Consider the following 21,580-nt stretch of genomic DNA (forward strand, 5'->3'; position numbering starts at 1 on the left):
TTCCAATACAATATAAGAAGCAACAAAAGGCTTAGATGGAAAATATTTGTTTCTTCTATTAAGTTCTGAGACACTAAAAGAAGTAATGTGCTAACTATCATGTGTGGTGCACAAAAAAATGTATGCTTCTTAATTTTGTTTGCATTGAGGTTAATTTAACTTTTGTATCAATACACACCTAATGGATAGATTCTGGGGCCACAACTAATATCAGTGTCTCTATGTAGTGTTGCCTCCATTACTGCAAACCAAGTGATGGTGTCATATTCATTTATGTGGATAATGGCAAACTAGTAAAGGTGGAAGCAATTGGCAAATTTATATTAATGTTAAGTACTGGATTTTATTTGGATTTAGAAGAGATTTTTATTATACCGTCATTTAGACAGAATGTGATTTCTGTTTCTGTATTAGAAAATTTTGGTTATTTATGTTCATTTGAAAATAAAAAATTTAGTCTTTTTCTTAATTCAAATTTGGTTGGTTCTAATTCTTTGTCAGTGCATGATAATCTTTATTTGCTTGATATAATTATTTTTTATAATGAATCCTTACATGTTGCTATAAGAGGTATAAAGAAAAAATTAATCAATGAGAATTCTGCTTCTTTATGGCACAAAAGATTATGTCACATCTCCCAAAAGAGAATTGAGAGAGTTGTGTCATAAAAAATTCTCTCTCTCCTTGATTTTTTATATTTTAATAGATGTGTTCGTTGTATCAAGGGAAAACATACAAATATTAAAAGATTAGGTGCAAACAGAGCTACGAACGTATTAGATATTTGTGGATCGTTCCCTACGGTTTCTTGGAATTGTCAACAATATTTTATAATGTTCACAGATGATTATTTAGGATATGACTACCTATATCTCATTCATGAAAAGTCTCAATCTCTAGATGTGTGCAAAAGTTTTAAAGTATAATTTAAAAATTAACTCAACAAAAGGATTAAAGCTATTAGATCTTACTATGGTGGTAAATACTATGGTAGATCAGATGGATCAGGTAAACAGTGTCTAGGGCCGTTTGCTCGATTCCCAAAGGTTATCTTACAGTACACCATGTAAAGTTCTCCTAACATGAATGGTGATGCTAAATGACGAAACAGAACATTTAAGGATATGATAAGGAGTATGATTAATCATTCTACCTTACCTGAATCACTTTGGGGAGAAGCATTAAAAACTGCAACATATTTACTCAATAAAATTCTAACTAAAAAACTTTAAAGACCCCTTATGAACTTTTGACGGGTAAGAAGCCTAATTTGAGACAGTTGCACATTTGTGGATGTTCAACTGAGGCTAGGCCTTATAGCCCATAGGAAAAGAAACTTGATTCCAAGATGTTAGTTGTTATTTATTGGTTATTCTGAGGGATTCAAGGGTTATAAATTTTATTATCACACTATTAGGATAATTTTTTAGATGAGAAATGCCCAATTATTTGAGGATGTTGAGTTTGCGGGGGGAGAAAAAGTTCACGACCTTGTTTTTGAAGATGAACGGGTCAATATTCTTATTCCCTCAGGTGCCCTTGACAATAATCAGGACCAGGTTCTTATACCTAACAATATATCTTCCGTTCCTATTCAGAAAACTGTTCCTGAAATATAAACTTCATACCCTCAAAAACTTATGTCATTAAGAAGATTCACAAGAGAAATGAGAAGTGCAATACCACATGATTATATTGATTTGGAAGATTCTAATGCCGACGTGAACAAATCTTCTGCGATGGATTAAGGTACGCTTTTGATTATATTTCTCTTTAATTTAGTATGAGGATGTATGTTTAATTTTAGGGATCTACGAATTTGAAAATAAATATTGTTCTAACATAACAGACACTTATATACATATATTCACACAATATATAAAATATAACAATACTTATAATCAAGAAAGTGTCAATTAAAATATCTCAATTAAATACACAACAAAACAAGTCATCACACGAAAATATTATAATCCTCACTCTTGTAACATAATTCTTGTTCTTATTTCAAATAACACTTACACTCGAAATATCACAATACACTTGTAATATCACATCTAAGATTTCATAGTGCGATACTGTTTATATCATCGTCGAGGAGAGGCGAAATAAATTCTCTCATCGTATGGATAGCACACACATAAAATCTCACATTGGCCACAATAGTTACGTTTTCTAAGTAACCCATGCTCACAAATATCTATTCACGTCTAGATTAGGTTTCAAACTCTATCCATGTGCAAGTTCACCATACCCGTTAAACTTCAACCACACATATACCTTCCCCTTCTTAATTCAGACTAAATAACTAGGGATCTAGTGTCCTTACACTCTACATTCTTTTCAAATCTATCTCATTTTCAATTCACTTATTTAGTACCTAATATCTCAATTTTTAAACATAATAAAATACAAATACAAAAAAAAAATACATAATACAATCATGCACAAAAGAGTCATACATTTCAAATCACTTTCTGAATTATCATGTACCAGACCACATAGCAAGCACAGAATTCTTATATTTCTCTCGTAACTGTACCAGATCACACAATAAGTACAGTGCATCGTACATTTGCACCATATCACACAACAAGTATAGTGTACCTAAATTCTACATGTACACACATTGGTTATACATTTCACATGCATAACATATGTACATACATTAATATACATACATATATTACAATACAGACATATACCCTCGTTATATGTCTCACACAGAGTATATATTTATATTTACGCACAATCTCTATCGATACATACACACATTCATACTTAAACACATATACACAATCACACACAACATACCATATTTATATTTATTCACACATCTGTTCTTATCAGCTCTGTTCTTATCAATTCTATTCTTATCAATTCATATCTCATATATCGTATATTTTATATATATACACACACATGCCTAATAACGTTTATATATATACTATATAAATACACACAAATACAAATTAGACATTAATTATATTTATATTATATTACATACATTTAAACATTCACACATAATGCACTATACATATACACGTCTACATAAACATATAATTTATGTCTTCGTACGAAATACACATAATTCTTACATATGGTGTGATCGGAAAAGCTTTGAAAATCCTTTCTAGTTCGATTTATGGTCCTCTCAGAAATTCGAATACCGTTTAAATAATTTTCTTCATTTATAATAGAAAACACATATACTAAATTATAAATAATTTTGAAAACTATATTACGTGAAATTATGAACAAATTTTAACTTCAAAGACACTATCCCCGTCGCTAACGTCACCACGCGTCATCACACGCGTGTCACCGAATGTGCCACGCGCTGATGATCGAATCAGCGCGTGCTGTCGCAGGCGGCGCACCAACATCATATTTGGTCACCACCCTTTCATTTTTCTTTCTTATTTTTTTCTCCTTTTTTTTCTCTTTTTTTTCTTTCCTTTTCTTTCTCTTTTCTTTTCTTTTTTTTTTCTTTTCTTTCTTTTTTTCTTTCTTTTTTTTCTTTTTTTCCCTTTTTTTTCTCTTCTCATTTTTTTCTTTTGTTTTTCTTTTCTTCTTCCTTCCTCTTCCCCTAGCTTTTCCCTCTGCTCTTCTTTTTTTTCCTTTTTTTTTTCTTTTTCTTCTTTTTTTTTCTCTTCTTCTTCTTCTTCTTCTTCTTCTTGCAATGTCTCCCCTTCCGCCGTATCCCAGCTTCACGACTACTGCTCTCTCCTCCTCCTCATGCAGCCAAGGCTCTTCCCCTCACTTCGTTCTCTCGGCCCCAATCCCATTTTGCCTTCCCTGGAAGCTAAGGTTCTTCTTTCCTCTCTAAGAGCTAAAAATGAAGCTTTTATATGGGCTTTTGGGAGCCATAGAATCTGCAAAACAACTCTGGACCGTACATTTTCAGATCTCACCGTGTGTATGCATACGTGGCCGAACGGCCTGGGCCATCCTGACATCTCACCTGCTGAGGTATTATATCAAATTTATCTATTCTACCTAAGAAGTAGCCACCAAAGAGGGGCGACTCTCCCGACTTTCACAGTAGCAATGCAGGATAAATATCTACAAGAAAAAAAAAATATTTTTGAAACTTTAGGAATTTAAAATAAAAAATTCACTATTCATCATATTAAAAGTGAAATCAAATGTTAAATAATATACATTACTAGTCACTTATCAGAAACTCAATAATAATACTATTCAATGGTACAAAGAACCTACACTATCATGTAAACTAATTATTTTAATATGATTCGTAATATTTTTTAAAAACTTAATAATTTTATGAGTGTGCGATTATAACATCTACTTATGAACAAAGTTTAATAATTAATGTTTACATACTGCATTGATAACTGTAGATGCTTAAATATAATTTTTTTTTTAAAAGAAAATTAATTGAAAATAATTAAAATTAGATAGGTTTGCCAAACTTTGACTTGAAAGAGACTGTTTATCACCAAGTAAAAAAGATCATAATTGTGTTAGGATAAAAAAGTACATAATGATATTTAATGTGAACGTAACATATTAAATTTATATCGTAATTTACTATGGATCATAAGAAACAATTTACATTAACGCTATTTCATAATACAAAAAATTATTATGAACTCTCTGTTGAATATCAAAACAAGTGACTTGACATAATTTTACAATATTTAATTTTTTTGAAAATATTTAATTTGCTCTATCAACATTGTGGTTTGAAAAATTATTATGAACTATGTGGCCACACTTTTCTCTCTTGTGTTGTTCAATTTTCTAGTTTTCTTGCTATTCTTTTTAGCTTCTTTGGGGTTTTCTTTATGAACTACCATTACATAAAAAACATATTTTAAAACACTTGAATGCTTAATCTCTTGAAGAAAGAGGTGAGGAGGTACACTTAGGCCAAAAATTAAGTGTGTGCTCCTTTGGAACTTTGTTCTTCTCTTCCTCGAAACCTCTCAAAAAAAAAAAACAAGATTCAATAATAGATTTCAACATAAAATCATTTCTAAAGATCTAAGAATCAAATTACAAAATCCTCTTAAATTAACAAAAGCAAAAAAAAAATTGAGTATGGGTTTCAAATTGGGTTCAAAATAGGAGAGAAATTTTATTCATAAAATGAATACATAACAATAAAAACAATAATTATTAGTATTATAATAATATATTAAGGTCATGTATCATCACTTTATACAAGAACATGTTGCCCTTAAACAACTTGATATTCAGGTTCTTTCGAAGACTAATTTACTACATAACATCATTAATAATCATTTCTCCTAGAAACTTTTCTCAAGTTCAAAGAAGTTCTATCTTTGTTCTCTGTTGCCATCATTTTGTGAGGTTTCAGGATAATAGACATGGTTTGTTCAGTATCATCTCTTATCTTTTACTATCTTCGACCTTTATTATTAGTCATTATTTTTCAAATATAATATATTTATCTTTATGTACCTATATATTCTTATTGACAGAGGATTAATATAAGTCATGTTCTGCCCTCCATATTCACATTATGAATTTAAATTAGAGTAAAATATAATATCTTCGTGTCAACATTTACTATATTTTATTCTATAAGATTGTTTCTATTGAATCAAATATATAAATAACCATAATTTAAAGAAACATGTAAATGATTATTCAAAACTTTCACTCCCAATGGATGTACAAATTAAATTTATTCTCAATATCTACAAACAATAATAAAATTAATAATGATAAAATCATTTCGATATCGCTAGCACATACATAGCATACTAGATGTTGAACATAACAAGTCAGGCCTTTTTTGTTTAAGGCTTTGTAACAGCTAAGGTGTTACCAACATCAATGACAAAACGATATTTGACATCAGATTTAGCTACTCGCTCCGTAGCAATGTTGACGTAATCGATTGGAACAATCTCGACATCTGCCTTTATGTTGTATTTTGCAGCAAAATCAATCATCTCTTCTGTCTCTTTTATACCTCCGATGTAACTCCCAACTATTGTTTTCCTTCCTATTTAATTTTTTAGAATTCGTTAATGCATTACTTAAGTCGTTTAACATATTATAGTCTCTAATTAAACGGGAATGATTCAATTCTCACAAAAATTTTCCTTTTAATTTATTCTTAATTAATCAATCAGATTATTTGTTGATATTAATTAAATATTCTTCTATACTTACCATCATACAAAGAATATGGATGTATTTCCAATGGTGGATGTATTTCCAATGGCGTAGCTGGTGCACCTAACAACACAAGTCGTCCCCTCAACTTCAATAGACTAAAATACGGTGCGAGGGAATGAGCTGCAGAAACAGTGTCAATAACACCATCCATTGTCTCAGCAGCAAACTGTGATTAAGAAATTTAATATCAGAACAAAGATGTCTGAATTAAAATGTAAAAACATGTAATTTATTACCTCTAATTGGTCAGCATCATGGCTAACCAAAAATGCATCGGCACCCAAACATTCTAAAGCTTCAGTTTTTTTGCTTGGTGATGTACTAATTACCGTGACTTGAGCACCCATTGCTTTAGCAAATTTAACAGCTAAATGACCGAGACCACCAAGGCCTACAATACCTACATGTTTACCAACTTTCCCCAGTCCAAAATATTTTAATGGACTGTACACTGTAATTCCAGCACAAAGTAAAGGAGGAAGAGAATCAAGTGGTACATTGTTAGGAATTCGAAGGATGTAATGTTCATTAACAACTACATGATCAGAAAAACCTCCATAAGTGATTTTGCCATCCAGGTGAATGGAATTGTAGGTGAATATCATTTCGGGACAATAATTTTCAAGGTCATTGACACAATTCTCACAAGAGTGGCATGCACCAACAATACAGCCAACACCGACTTTATCACCAATTTTGACCTTCTTCACCTTGTTCCCAACTTCTGTCACTTCTCCAACAATTTCGTGTCTGCAAGCAGTGAATCCGTTAAAAGCATCGAACTGTTCTCATGATAACAAGTAGTAGCATGTTTAGAGGCAAGAATTTAAAGTTAGAAGTTGGTATACCAACGGGTATATACGCATATGTGATGAAAATATACATATATATAATATATATATCCAACACAAAAGAGATAATTGTGATAGATAAGCTATTCTCATTATATGAAATACCGGCTAGCATGATCATCCAAATCTTGTTTAGTTAGATGTTTGATGAGATTGAGATAGTTTTAGTCCTTAACAAATCAAAAGAAAAGATCACAAGGTTATAATTACCCGGGAACCATAGGGTACACAGCAGTTTCCCAGATATTTTTCATCATGTTAAAATCTGTATCGCAGATTCCGCAATACAACACCTTTACCCTCACGTCTTCCTTGCCTGTTTCCCTGCATTGCAATTCAATATGTACACATATCACGCATCACCTACACGTATACATATATGCGTATGCACAAGTGTATATTTACGAACAGTGTGAAGAGAAACGAATTGGGAAAAGGGCCAATGGCAGAGTTTGCGAAAGGGTACCTTCTGGAGAAGTTGAAGGGAGAGAGATGACCGGAAGAGTCTCTCGCTGCCCAGCCATAGGCCTTAATAGGGTACTCTGTTTCTGGTGAGCGCTCTGCCATTTTCTTTTTATTGAACTAGAAAAACAAGAGAACCAAGTACTTGACTAAGTATTATACTTACGCACTCCAGAAAGATCAAATTGAGAAAGAAAAGAAATATCAACTTTACATTTCTTGTCCAGGCTCAAAGGTTTACCGATCATATAAAATATATACGTCTCTGGGTGCATGCATCCCTAGGGCGGGAAGAGTTGACCGTTTTCTCGAATTCATAATTTCTATAATATAATAAATTAAAAGTGGACCACGTGGGCTGCCCACCATGCATAGTTGTCGAAGATTTTGATTTCTTAGCGGTGACAATAAATGTGGAAGATTTTGATTTCTATTTTTGTTTTTTTAATATTTTATAGACTATGGTTGCGTAAGACTATAACTTCTTAGCCGCATTTATTTTATTTTTATTTTATTATTGACTTTAAATAATGAGATAAACTTGCTTATTTTTAATTACTTAATAATTTTTTCTTACAAAAAAAAAAATATTTGGTTGTTATTGGGCAGCGACTCCTAAAATTTTAAGATTCAACGTGTATAATTTTGTAATTTAATTTAATTCAATAAAAAATAATTTAAATTCTTTAAAAAATATGATCAAGTTCAATATTTATAATTCAATCCAATTGAATTAAAAAAAATTATATATAAATATAAATAATAATAAAATTTTATCAATAAATATTTATATTTAAAATATAATTTAATTTAATTTTTAACGTAAAGTATTTAATTTTTTTTTGTTATTTGAATGTCATTTATATCGTTATCAAATATAGACAAATAGGATACTCTTATTGTATGGATAGTACGCACACAATCATATATTAATTACAACAATTACATTAACTACATTGACTTATATAATCGTAAATATCCATTTAAATTTCAAAGAAGAATTATCTATATGCGCGTAGGTTCTTCTTTTCGGCCACCGAATCACCCTCTCCTTTCCTTTCTCTCACTCTCTCTCTCTCTCTCCAGCCAGCATCAGCTGGTCTCCTCTCTCTCTCTTTCTGGCCGCCGCTCGGTCTTCTCCTCCTTCTTATCCGCTTCTCTTCTTTTTTTAATTATTTTTTCTTTTTCTTGCTTCGAGAAATAAAGATTTCTTGAGGATTAGAAATTGTTGGTTAGAACATTAGCTTTTCTTGTGGTTTTCATATATAGGAAAGGATGAATACGTGCACGACAAGTGAAGGACAAGGAAATATAAGATGGTTATTTCCTTGTAGTAATAATAAATTTCAAATTTTATTTGCAAAATCTATCAAGTAAACATCTATAATATCATTAATAAGATATAGAAATCAAATTCCGATTTAGGCGCAGCCTCTAGTCTGCAAAAGCTGGCTTAATTAATATCTCTCTTAACTAATCTCTCTCTCTCTCTCTATCTTTTATGTCTATATATTTTTCTACGTGTGCGATACACCATTGTTAGCTATAAATCCTCCTTTTGTTCTGTCACTCGTACGTACACATACACATACAGACAAGTAACCCCCCTCTTTGAATCAAAATAAATAAAGCAGAATGGGATTGTCACCGGAAGAAGAACATCCTGTTAAGGCCTTTGGCTGGGCAGCAAGAGACTCGTCTGGTCATCTCTCTCCTTTCAACTTCTCAAGAAGGTGATCCTACTTCCCTACCTTCTCATAATTCTTACTTTCCTTTTCTTTCTGTTTAGGTGTATTTACCTTTTCTTCTTTGATAATGTAGTCTTAGAGGAACACGTTATCAACCATTTAGTTTATTTCTCTACGAGAAAAAATCTATAATTGCATAAAATATGTACAGTTGATTGATTACATAAGTTTTTGTGAGCAGGGAAACTGGTGAGGAGGATGTGAGGCTTAAGATCTTATATTGCGGCCTCTGTGTTGCAGATCTGTTAGCAATGAAAAATGAATTTTCTGATGCCCAAACCATCTATCCTCTTGTTCCTGGGTAAGAAGATATCAGTTAATATTATTAATTTTATTTTATTATTGCAATGTAATAAATATAAAAAATGGTAATAAAATTTATGTATAAAACAGATTACCTACGATTTTACAGGCATGAAATTGTAGGAGAAGTGACACAAGTTGGATGCAAGGTGATAAAGTTTAAAGTTGGCGATAAAGTAGGTGTTGGGACATTAGTTGGTGCATGTCACTCGTGTGAAAGTTGTATGGAAAGCTTCGAAATTTTTTGTCGTAAAAGGATTTTCAGCTTCAACTTCATCGACCACAACGATGGGACTGTAACATATGGAGGGTTATCAAATCATATGGTTGCCAATGAACGTTATGTCGTTCGATTTCCTGATAATATATTACTCCATACTGCTCCACCTTTACTTTGTGCCGGAATTACAGTATACAGTCCATTGAAATACTTCAGACTTGCAGAATCAGAAAAGCATGTTGGTATTGTAGGCCTCGGTGGCTTAGGTCATTTAGCTGTTAAATTTGCCAAAGCAATGGGGGCCAAAGTTACTGTCATCAGTAGCTCACTTAGTAAGAAAATTGATGCCTTGGAACGTTTAGGTGCTGATTCTTTTTTGCATAGTAGTGACCACGACGAAATGCAGGTATATATATATATATATATATATATATATAGTTATATATGTTAATTATTGATGAAAAAATTATTTAAATAACTTATCTATGGATATAAATGTTGGACGCGCAGGCTGCGATGGGCAGTATGGATGGTATTCTCGACACAGTTTCTGTTTCTCATCCTATCACACCATTAATTGACCTACTCAAGTCTCATGGACAACTTGTCTTAGTGGGTCCAGACAACTCACTAGAAATACCAACCTTACCTTTGACGAAAGGTATATGCATATGCATATATATATATATATATATATACATATGAAAAATATTGCATGCAGATAAAATGCTTATTAAATAAGCTATTTTAATCTAGAACTGGTAATTAAAAAGAATTAATCATTAAGAACATACTTAAACTAAGTACTTATTTTCGAACAAATGATACCAAATTAACTCAAACATATTCCATACATATTATCAGTAAATGTTCAAAACTAATATTCATACACTGGCTGAATGCATGTGACAAAACAGGAAGAAAAACTGTAGCTGGTAGTGCATACGGAGCAACATATGAGATTCAAGAAATGATTGATTTTGCAGCAAAACACAATATAAATGCAGATGTTGAGGTTATTTCAGTAGATTATCTTAACCAGGCTACAAAACGACTCGCTAAAGCTGATGTTAAATATCGATTTGTGGTTGACGTTGGCAATACTTTGCCTTCTACAAATTCCACATTTAACTAAGGATTCTACCATGTTCCTTAGTTTCTGTAATTCTTTGGAAACTTTTTCAAAATCTTTCGCTTTATTATTATGCATCCTAAAACTGATGTTGAATATCGATTTGTGATTGACGTTGGCAATACCTTGCCTTCTACAAATTCCACATTTAACTAAGAATCTTAGCATGTTCCTTAGTTTCTGTAACTTTTTGGAAACTTTTTCAAAATCTTTCGCTCTATTGTTATGCATCCTAAAGCTGATGTTAAATATCAATTTGTGGTTGATGTTGGCAATACCTTGCCTTCTACAAATTATACATTTAACTAAGGATCTTAACATGTTTCTTAGTTTCTGTAACTCTTTGGAAATTTTTTCAAAGTCTTTCGCTCTATTGTTATGCATCCTAAACCTGATGTTAAATATCGATTTGTGGTTGATGTTGGCAATACCTTGCCTTCTACAAATTATACATTTAACTAAGGATCTTAACATGTTTCTTAGTTTCTGTAACTCTTTGGAAATTTTTTCAAAGTCTTTCGCTCTATTGTTATGCATCTTAAAGCTGATGTTAAATATCGATTTGTAGTTGACGTTGGCAATACCTTGACTTCTACAAATTTCATAGTTAAATACAGATCTTAGCATGTTCCTTAATTTCTGTAACTCTTTGAAAACTTTTTTCAAATCTTTCCCTCTATTATTATGTATCCTTTATTCATTTAATAATTAAAAGTGTCTTTTGGTATCATTATTTTGGTATTTGAGAAAATTTTAGTTTAAAAATAAGATTTATCATAAACGTGTACTGATGATATCACTTAAATTCTCACTACCAAACCATCTAATTTTAGTTAAATCATTTGCTAAAGGTGTATAGATAATATGATTTTTTAGGCATCCTCGCACTTGCTAGAAAGTAATTAAAGCTAAAATTTACATAATTATATTGTCAATTATTAATATTAACCATTAAATCCACTATTACTTAACTAAGCTAAGCAGATTTAGTAAATGTTTCCTAAATTTAAAAAAATAAATAATTTTATATTTAGATATACGGTACTAAACAGAAATATAATTAATTATATAAATTAAAATAATATTAAATTAATTCATATAAACTAATAATAATAATTTTAAATTAAATTAATACACAACTAAATAAAAATAATAAGTAAATAATAACTACAAAAATTATAGAATTATATATGAAAAAAAAAATTACGATCAATCATTAAATTCATTATCAACGAAAATAAATACAACATAATTTATTAAAAATTAAATTTAAAATTAAAAAACATAAATTTTATTTGTGCAAAATTTAAAAAGAGAGGTAAATAAAAATTAAATTAAATTTTTTCCTCACAAAAGACGAAATAACTGATGTCATTGATTGATGTCACCAAGGAAAGAGAATAAAAATCTCTTTCTTCTTTCTTTTGCTTTGCCGCCACTCTTCCATATATATATATATGTATATACACACCCGTCTCTTTCTCTTTTATCTTCCTTCTCTCTTCTTTTTCTTCTCTCTCTCTCTCTCCCTTTCTTCCAGCACAACCACTGTTTTTCTAAATTTTTTCTTCTCTTGATCTGTTTTTCCAGCCCTACTCATCTCTTTTTTTAAGCAAGAGTAGTAGTTTAAACCAACTTCTACGGAAAGATTTTCGGAAATCTGAAATTTTATCTCTTGTTTATTTCTGCAATTTTTTTTCCTTTGTTTGTTTTTTCAATGGATTGGATCTTAACAAGATCATTCCAAATTTTAATTAAACTTAAAGATAATCAACTTGCAAGAATAAAGAATTGAATGCATCAGTACAGTCAGTCAAATCACTTGGGGAGAATTAACTACATATTTCCATTAGTCACTGTGTGATAATAAAATGAAATGAAGAGGAGGAGCTTTTGGCAATATGTCGAGTGATTGAGATTCGAGACGGGCATACCTGCACCAATCAAGTTCTTCTTGCTTCTCACTCTTTCCCGTCGTCTCTCTGCTCGATATCCTCTGCTTCTCTTATCCTCGTCATGTCCATACCATCGTCTCGAAAAACCTTGGGCGGCTCCCTCGATCTACTTTTCTCCATCGAATGAGGGCCAACTTGGATTTTATCTTGGGTCGAACTTAATTTGGGCTAGGCTTACATGTTTGAATTGCTGGGTTATCACAGTTTACTTTTTTCCGAGATGGGTTGACATGAGAGGTTAAGGACTGGGCTTGGGTTTTTCATTTAGGCTATTTTTATGATTTTGAAAGGTTGTAAAACAGAGACGTTTGAGCTTTGGTTCGTTTAGCGTTTCAGATATCAGATTGAGTAAGAATCTCTCACCCTATTCTCTGTATATAATTGAAATCTAATTAATAATAAATACGGTATTTTATTACAATTTATAAGACGTGCATAATTAATTACGGATTACTAATGGAGGCAGAACTGAAAATTATCTACTATTGTTCTGTTGATTGTTTTACAGTTTAAATGCACGATAGTACTTTATAAATTGATTTTATAATTTTGAATGCATATATTATTTGATTTATATAATTGCCATTGAATTGGAAAAATAAAAACTAAAAAAAAAAACAAAAAATTGTGTGATTAAGTGAATGGATGAAACAACAAGCTCACTGAATATTTTGAGAGATGGTGGACAGATCAGGTACAATAAAGAACCCTACCGTGAACGTTGTCTCATACTGGACGGGGTATGCAGACGGTCCATTTCACCCTCGTACCGGACGGGACATTGAGATTTTCTAATTTGGCGCTCATACCGGACGGGATATGGGGACGACCCGCAATTGAGAATGTTAAAGGAAAAGGTTCACGCGTAGCGATGACGTCCCTATGAGTTTTACTCATTCAAACATACGGAGACGGTATAAACAATAATATAAATATTATAATGAATATATAATTAAATGATTACTATAATAAACATACATAAATATACAAATAGTTACAGGAATTTATTTAATAATCACAAGTCCAAATAAATCTTATTATCTCTAAAAAAAATTAATTAAAAAAAAAATCAGATTGTGCATTTGATTGAATCAAGTTCTTGGAGGCTCTTCTAATCGAATATAATCATACATGAGACCTTGGAATTGGCCGGCACTTCTTGATTGTCGTAGATATATTATGTTCTTCCCTCTAACAAGTAAATTGCTTTTCACGTCAATTCTGTATAATTTATACAACCCATGAATTCCATGTCTTGCAATTGCATTATCTCTCCCGATCAATCCCGTTGAAAATTCTGGAGCTTCTCTGACTGGCTTGTTGATCCGAACCTTCAGATGATTATACACTTTAAATCATTATATACATACATATATATATACATATATTTGCAAAGAAACAATATGTGTTCCATATATCTTAATCCAAAAAAATTACTACAGAATTTGTACCTGGAGTTCAGCTTCAGTTGCAGATGCCAAAGCGATCCAGAGAGTATAATTCCCTCCACTGATCACATCTGGAAGATCAAAAATGATCTGCCATGTTGTTCCAATGTATGTATTATTTCCCATATTTCTGAAATAAAATGTCAAAATTAGGCCCTTCTCAAATTCATAACATACATTCTAACGTCAAAATTTGATAGATTATACAAATGGCTAAGATATTGAAGTGACAAAATTTATCTATATATTATCTGTAATATCGTAAAAAAAACACCTAAAAAATTTGAAACAAGATATATATTTATATATATATATATATATATATATACCTATTGACTTGAGCGAAAAACCAATCCTCACTGTAATCACACTCTCCAATTGTGTAGGTTAGATCCTCATTAGGGTATAAATCTGTATAACGATTCCATAATCCGTATTGTCTGAATCTGCGAATTTACAAAGTTAAACGTGATAAGACAAAAGAGTTTATGTTAAGATTATAATATATATATATATATATATAAGAATTGGAAAGGTTTTGTTAAGAGTAAGTAACTTGTTGTTATAGTTGGTTGCAGGTAATCCATTCATCAACGTTGGGTAAGGATCTGGAATGTAAAATTCTCCAGCAGTTCGATCTGGGATACCGATTTCCCACATTGTAGGACCATTTCTTGGAGGCTGATATACCAAGCTACCTAATTTGATGGTACGCCCTATTTTTGAAGAAAACAAAACAATTAAAAGGCCTAGAAAAGAAGGAAGTAAGAGAATGAAAAGGGTAAATGTGTGTGTGTATGTATGTATGTATGTACCTGGATCGATCTGAATGTCAACGTTATACTTATAATCTCCAATAAAGCCAGGAACCCATGCATATAGATTATAAGTCCCAGGTCTGATATTATTGATTGTGAAATACCCTCTATTGTCTGTCTGAGTCCAGAACTGATAACCCTATAATACAAAACTAAACAATATTAACATCACTTAATAATATTAATATAAACTAAGTATGAATTAAACGAAGAAAATCAGTCGAAAGTATATCATAAGAAGGTCAGAAAGAGAAAACAAAGGTGGCAATGTAAATCCACCTTGGCTTCTGTTTGCCACGATCCAGTTTCTCCAGGAGCAGCCAAACCCACAGAGGCAAATCTTGGCAAGATAATTTTCGCGTTTATATACCTATAGAAATACCAATATAATCAAATCATTTAATGAATATATGTATATATTGTTCTTAAATATTAAAAATAAAATGTAATTAAGACTGTGTTTGGTGATTGAAAATACCTGTCGAGGACTTGTAATTGACCTGCTACTGTTCCTCGCTCCTCTGCACGAGGGAAATCTTCTGATTCTACGAAATCGTAAGGCCAGCTTTGTACTTCCCTAACCATCTGATTAAATAAAATTTGTTTAACTTAATCATATGTAATTAACTTAACATAAGTAAAAATTAATTTTTTTTACTCATTAATTAACCTGTCTTTTGGCATCTTCCCAAAGATTTTTGTTGCTCTGTTCTGGAGACTGACGAGACTGAGAGTTTAAATAAACAAAAACAGGACCAAAAACTTTCTTCCATGTCTCTCCATTTCTATATTCTGTATCCACCTCTTTCCCAGTATAATGAGTGCTAGTAAACATCTTGAGAAAAAACAAAAACAAAAAAAAAAATTATTACAATTAAAAATAATAAACCAGACAGTAAAAATTAAAATTAACTTTTGGGTAAATTTGTTTTTTTTTTTTTTTTTTTTTTGAACTTCATTGCAATCGGGTTCGTTAAAGTTAAAAAATTATAATATAATGTTCAATCTATAAATTAATATATAAAAAAAAAAAAATTATGTAAACTAATTAAAAAAATGTGAGGCGATGAACTTACGGAAAGGGTGGTGGGTCCCACATGGGAAGTAAGGTCTTGTTTGACGGGGCCCGCCGTACGGAACTCATCACTGGGCGTGATCATCCAGAATCCCACAGGCGGATTGCTGGAGATCCATCCGTGGACTTTATTGTCCTTGTCCTCCGTCGAGTACATATACTTATCATCCACCTGCGTCGCACAGGATCACAATACCTTAATTTAATTAAAATTTACAAAATCTTAAAATGTAAATGTTTTATTACCTCTCCCCTGAGGACTGGATTTTCTGGGTTGACCAAAAGAACGGCTTCTTTAAAGGCAAGTGGTTGACTACGGCCGTTATCAACGTCTCGGTCATTGAATGTCGGCATGATCCTCTGCCTGTCGTCCGATATAGCCATGTACTGAAATCTGGACCATTGATTTCCAATACCCAATTAAAACATTTACCCATAAATTTTTATGCTTTTAATTTTTTGATCAAACTAATTACTTGTCTGGTTGGAGCTTGAAAACTATTCTGATCTGATCCATGTCGACGTCGGGCCAGCCCTCGAGTCTCTCCAATATGCCATACATGTACACACCGGGGGTGCCACGACGAACTATGTACCTGCGATTAAAGTTAATTACGGATGAGCCAAGACCCGTTTAAGTTTTGGGTACATTTTTTTAGATACGATAATCTACAATTACACGTTGATTATATAAATATTAATTAGGGATTACGAATTATAATTTGTACCTTTTGTCTACGTTCAAGGGAACTTGACTTCCAAGATTGGACTGATTCCATGTTCTTGAGAAAGAAATCTCTATTTGGTCTTCGTTTTGGGTCACAACCCTAAATTGGGTACCTTCTATTCTGCAATTCAGTAAATTAAATCAAACAAAATTAGCTTAATTTATAATTAATAGTAAGTAAAAATGATTAGCAACACAATAGTACTTTGCATGGAGATAACTTACTTGTCTATTTTTAATGGGGTATTTGGCTCGTACCAAACGATGTCCCAGTAACTGCAAATTATTTATTTGTAAGTAATAATTAAGATAATTTTAAAAATTAAGTAAAATAATTAATAATTAGACGAGATTAATTAGTGATTAATGAAAATAAAAAAGCACTTACCCTCTATCATCAATCGTATTAGCATCATCAAGAACGTTCTCTATACCATTGTATTTTATTCCTATAATCAGACCGTCTGGTTTCGAAAAAGTAATTTGAAGTATGCCATTATCGATTATTATCTGAAATAAGATAATAATAATAATTTTAGCATAATGTATATTTATAAAATTAATTTTATTAATAATTCTGAAAAAAAAAATAACTTTTAATACTATTTAATTAACCAAAAAATAAAATATTATTTCAATACAATGTAATATATACATATATATATATATACAATTTTTTATGATAGTCAAAAGGAAGAATTGATAATACCTTATCATGCTCCTTGCTATTCAATTGAATCCCTGGATCAAGTGCTAAAAATTTCCTGCAATATATCAGAGGGTAAAAAATTCATATTAGAAATCTGATATACCAACATATATGTGTATAAATAAATAATATATATCAAGGAAGAGCGTGTACATACATACATACGTACATATATATATATATATATAATATACGTATGTTATCCAACTTCTAAAGAAGAAGAAAAGGAATCGTTATTACTTTTTGAATAAGACAAATTAATTTATTAATTGTGAAGAAATTTAGACTTGTACTCTTGTTTCGTCAATGCCTATGAAGAATGTTAATATAAAAGATAATGCACATAAAGAATATTCACCCCCACAAAAAAATATTTGGTAGCCTATATGTTTAGTTATATATATATATATATATAAATATATATGTATTGTGTATGTACACATGAATGTATATGATGTTTTAGGCACTACCCAGAAAATATTATATTTAATTTTCTCGGGAATATTAAAAAATTACGGGCCACTATTCACCCACAAAACAAAAAGTTGACACATTAAAAATTAAAAAATTGGAATTTTTGGGGGGGGCAAAAAGGCTTTATGACTCCTACCCACTTGGACCATATTCTACTTACTATATTTTTACATATGAATTCCTATATATGTATATGTATATGTATATATGTATATGTATGTATATGGGTTCGTTGTTTTTTAATTTTTTAAATTCAATTATTATGGTGTAAAACTAAAATAATATGATTACGAACATATTGAAATTGTAAAAAAAAATTAGTCCAATATTCAATAATTTTTTATAACGTGGTAATTTTTTTTTTATTTAACTAGCATTGTAATTTAAAATAAAACGTAAAATTTAAAATTACTATTTTTATATTTTTGTTTGTTAAAAAGAAGTAAAGAAAGGACAAACGTTAAAACTGGGAGATTTCATCGCAACACAACAAATTTTAAAGAACATTAAAATATAAATTAAATACAATTAATTATCATATATATATATATATATAATAAAATAAAATATAGTAATTTTGTAAATTCAAATTTACAAGATTAAAAATATTTTTGATTCAATTTTCGTTAATTTTTGGATTTAAATTTTAATTATAATGCCTAATTCTAGCCTTGAAGTTTCAAAAAAGAGAGAGAATTAACTCTCATTTAAAGTAATAGTTTAATTTTTAGAGAAGAAAAAATTCAAAGTTCAACATCTCTGTTGACTTGATAATAATAATTTTTAAAAGAAAAACAGAGGTAAAAGATTTTGAGACGACTTATATGTGTGTATATATATATATATATGTATATATGTATAGATTTTTTATAAAGAAAAAAGGGTTATTCTGAAATCTGAAAACGAAAAGGTGACATGCAAGTAATTCTGTGTTTCTCTCTCTCACGAGACACACAAAGCAAAAGACACGCGTATGTAATTGCAAGAGAAAAACAAAGGGAGAAGAGAGGTAAGATAAGAACCTAACTGGGGTCTTCTCAGACCAGACAGGTACAGCTTCGGACCAAACCAGATTCGCCATTGTTAAACACACCATCATCAGCAAGCTCCATTTTCCTCTCCAACCTACCTCCTCTATTATCTTCATCACAAACCTAGCTCCCCCTGTAAATCATTATACGTACATACATAAATACATATATATATATATATATGTTGCTTACCCTTTAATTAAATCGTATACAATTCCTTCATTTTAATTTTAAAACACCACCCAAAAAAAAAAGAAAGAAAATTACCCAGATAAAAAATTCCATATGTACATACCTTGAAGAATGTTGTATAACAATGCCGATTCTCTCAATAAGAAGGAGAAACTGATGACAAACGACGCCGTTTGTTTTCCTTCTCTTCTCCTTTTCCTTTTTATTTTCTTTTCTCTGTGATGGGGTCCTTCAAATTCTGGGTACGGGGAAGCTTAGAGGGTTGGAAAACATGCAGAGAGGTATATATACATATACATATACATATGCACACACACATGCGTATACATATATATATATGTGTGTAACGCGCGGCGAATGGTCTTCATTAATTTATTTATAATTGTTGTGGAGGAAAGTGTTGCAGTTATGACTTTGGCTTTTAGACAATCTCCATAGACAAATAAATTAAGCTTTTTTTTTTGTTGGTAATTTTGGAGAGTCAATTTCAGGACAATACACAAAATCTTTCCTTCTGATTTTTAACCTGCTTTTTTTCTTATTTTCTCTTGGATTTTAGTTACCATTCGCATAATATAAAAACACACATATATACATATATTGTAATTACAATATTACCCTACCTTTTTTTGTTCTCTTCTTTCGGATTTTTTTACCATTCATTCATGTAATATAAAATATATAATATATATGGTAAATTAAAATCTTACCCCGTAAATATTAATATTCTTTTGTCATTATATAATATTTTTAGTTTTTTTTTTAAATTTTTTATAAATTTTCTCACATTTTTGTTTTAAAATTTCTTTAAAAATTTAATAATTATGTAAAATAACAAAAAATTGTAGAAACTGAATTATCAAAATAAAAAAATTTTAAAAAAAAAGGTTAAATTGGAAGAGATATTAAACTACATTAAATAAAATTTTAATTTAGTATTAGAATTTTTGTACCATTTTCGTAAAATATAATAAAATAAGAATTAAGTGGCGTGCACTTGTGGGTAAAGAAAATTGCTTCTAATTCTTCAGTCAAATTCTTGAAATTGAATCTGGTTTATTTGGGTACTTACTAATTAATCAAATTAATTGAATATTAGTTTAATAATTAAGATTATATGTATCTACAATTTGGGTAAATTACGTATAAATTTTAATTATTGAATCACTACAAAAACAGCAAGACGTAATTTGGTCAATCCAAGATTTATTTTCTTGTTTAGTTCTTCTTAAATTTGCTTAATTAGCATTTTAACCCATGAAATATCCATTTTAATTAATATATTTTTTAAAAAATAATATCCTATACAATTAATATATTTTTATGTTTTATAGTAATATTATTTTTTCCCTCTTTGATTAGACTTGTAGAGATTTCGTGGTAATGGGGATGGAAAAGGTGGCAAAAACTAAATTGTCCCAATTCTATTTAAGAAACCAAGAAATTAGAGAAAAGTAAAAACTATATATATATATATATATATACACACACGCACTAAATACAAATTTATTGGTAAAATTAAATTTTTATAAATTTATATAAACTAATTGAGACAGCTTAAAGGTATTAATTTCAAAACTAAGTCGTACTTTTTTTTTATAAAAAAAAATTAACTTTATTAATTAAGAAAATGAGGGTTAAAAATCTAGTAAAGAATCTAAATAAGTATTTAGTAAGTGATTAACATCATGATTAAATACAAAACCATAATTATACTCGTGAAATTGCAAATTAACATAACGACATGTAAAGATTTGGCGATTTTAATAAATTACAAAAAAAAAATTAAACCATATGAATTGAACTATATATTATGTGAATTTTAGTAAAGCTAAACTACATATGTAAGAACCATGGATAATTAATTATTAATGGAAATGGATTTAATCATATGGGATTCGATCAATTAATGAAAATTCCATTTGTGAGGCCACCGCTTGAATTCCAAAAGCTTTTGAAAAAACAAGACCAAAATTGTATTGGGTTCATGTGACATTGTGCCTTGCGTTTTACTCAATAAACTTACAAATACAATAAAATAAATAAAATTAAATACAAAGTTAAGCATATGGGTGCCACCAAAATTCTTCCACCATAAAAATACCTCCCGTGACTAAAATTTTCCATCTACTTTACATGAACCCTACTTTTTCAGTTATTTCAATAATTATATTGATTAATTAATTAGTTAATTAGTTAATTAATTAATTAATTAATCACTTTTTACCATTTACATGTAAACAAGAGAAGATTCCAAA

The 21,580-nt window shown here is 30.2% G+C and overlaps 3 protein-coding genes across 4 annotated transcripts; 1 reads left to right on the forward strand and 2 right to left on the reverse strand.

Moving 5' to 3' along the window:
* Positions 1-5,615: 5,615 nt before the first annotated feature.
* Positions 5,616-7,723, reverse strand: LOC110809092 (putative mannitol dehydrogenase). The gene is made up of 5 exons (XM_022034807.2): positions 7,495-7,723; positions 7,239-7,352; positions 6,414-6,927; positions 6,172-6,343; positions 5,616-6,001 (listed from the first exon to the last, which is right to left on the reverse strand). Exons 1-5 carry the CDS (start codon positions 7,593-7,595, stop codon positions 5,793-5,795), a joined length of 1,110 nt encoding a protein of 369 aa, XP_021890499.1. The 5' UTR covers positions 7,596-7,723; the 3' UTR covers positions 5,616-5,792.
* A 1,146-nt stretch (positions 7,724-8,869) lies between these two features.
* On the forward strand, positions 8,870-11,069 carry LOC110809094 (8-hydroxygeraniol dehydrogenase-like). 2 transcript variants are annotated; one of them, XM_022034809.2, is made up of 5 exons: positions 8,870-9,223; positions 9,420-9,539; positions 9,632-10,167; positions 10,272-10,422; positions 10,679-11,069. In XM_022034809.2, exons 2-5 carry the CDS (start codon positions 9,497-9,499, stop codon positions 10,894-10,896), a joined length of 948 nt encoding a protein of 315 aa, XP_021890501.1. In that variant the 5' UTR covers positions 8,870-9,223; positions 9,420-9,496; the 3' UTR covers positions 10,897-11,069. The 2 variants fall into 2 exon arrangements, with proteins under 2 accessions (XP_021890501.1, XP_021890500.1); XM_022034808.2 differs by having other exon boundaries at positions 8,880-9,223; positions 9,651-10,167.
* Positions 11,070-13,808: 2,739 nt separating this feature from the next.
* Positions 13,809-19,747, reverse strand: LOC110809043 (Rhamnogalacturonate lyase family protein). The gene is made up of 17 exons (XM_088217173.1): positions 19,426-19,747; positions 19,122-19,263; positions 17,626-17,680; positions 17,305-17,426; positions 17,142-17,192; positions 16,918-17,037; positions 16,666-16,785; positions 16,436-16,583; positions 16,191-16,361; positions 15,785-15,949; positions 15,593-15,699; positions 15,394-15,484; positions 15,112-15,253; positions 14,853-15,012; positions 14,626-14,742; positions 14,300-14,426; positions 13,809-14,179 (listed from the first exon to the last, which is right to left on the reverse strand). The coding sequence occupies exons 2-17, from the start codon at positions 19,244-19,246 to the stop codon at positions 13,940-13,942; spliced, it is 2,061 nt and encodes a 686-aa protein (XP_088073299.1). The 5' UTR covers positions 19,247-19,263; positions 19,426-19,747; the 3' UTR covers positions 13,809-13,939.
* Between the last annotated feature and the right edge of the window lie 1,833 nt (positions 19,748-21,580).

Source organism: Carica papaya, chromosome 4 (genome assembly GCF_054855325.1).
Source record: "Carica papaya isolate Zhongbai chromosome 4, ASM5485532v1, whole genome shotgun sequence".
Lineage (NCBI taxonomy): Eukaryota > Viridiplantae > Streptophyta > Magnoliopsida > Brassicales > Caricaceae > Carica > Carica papaya.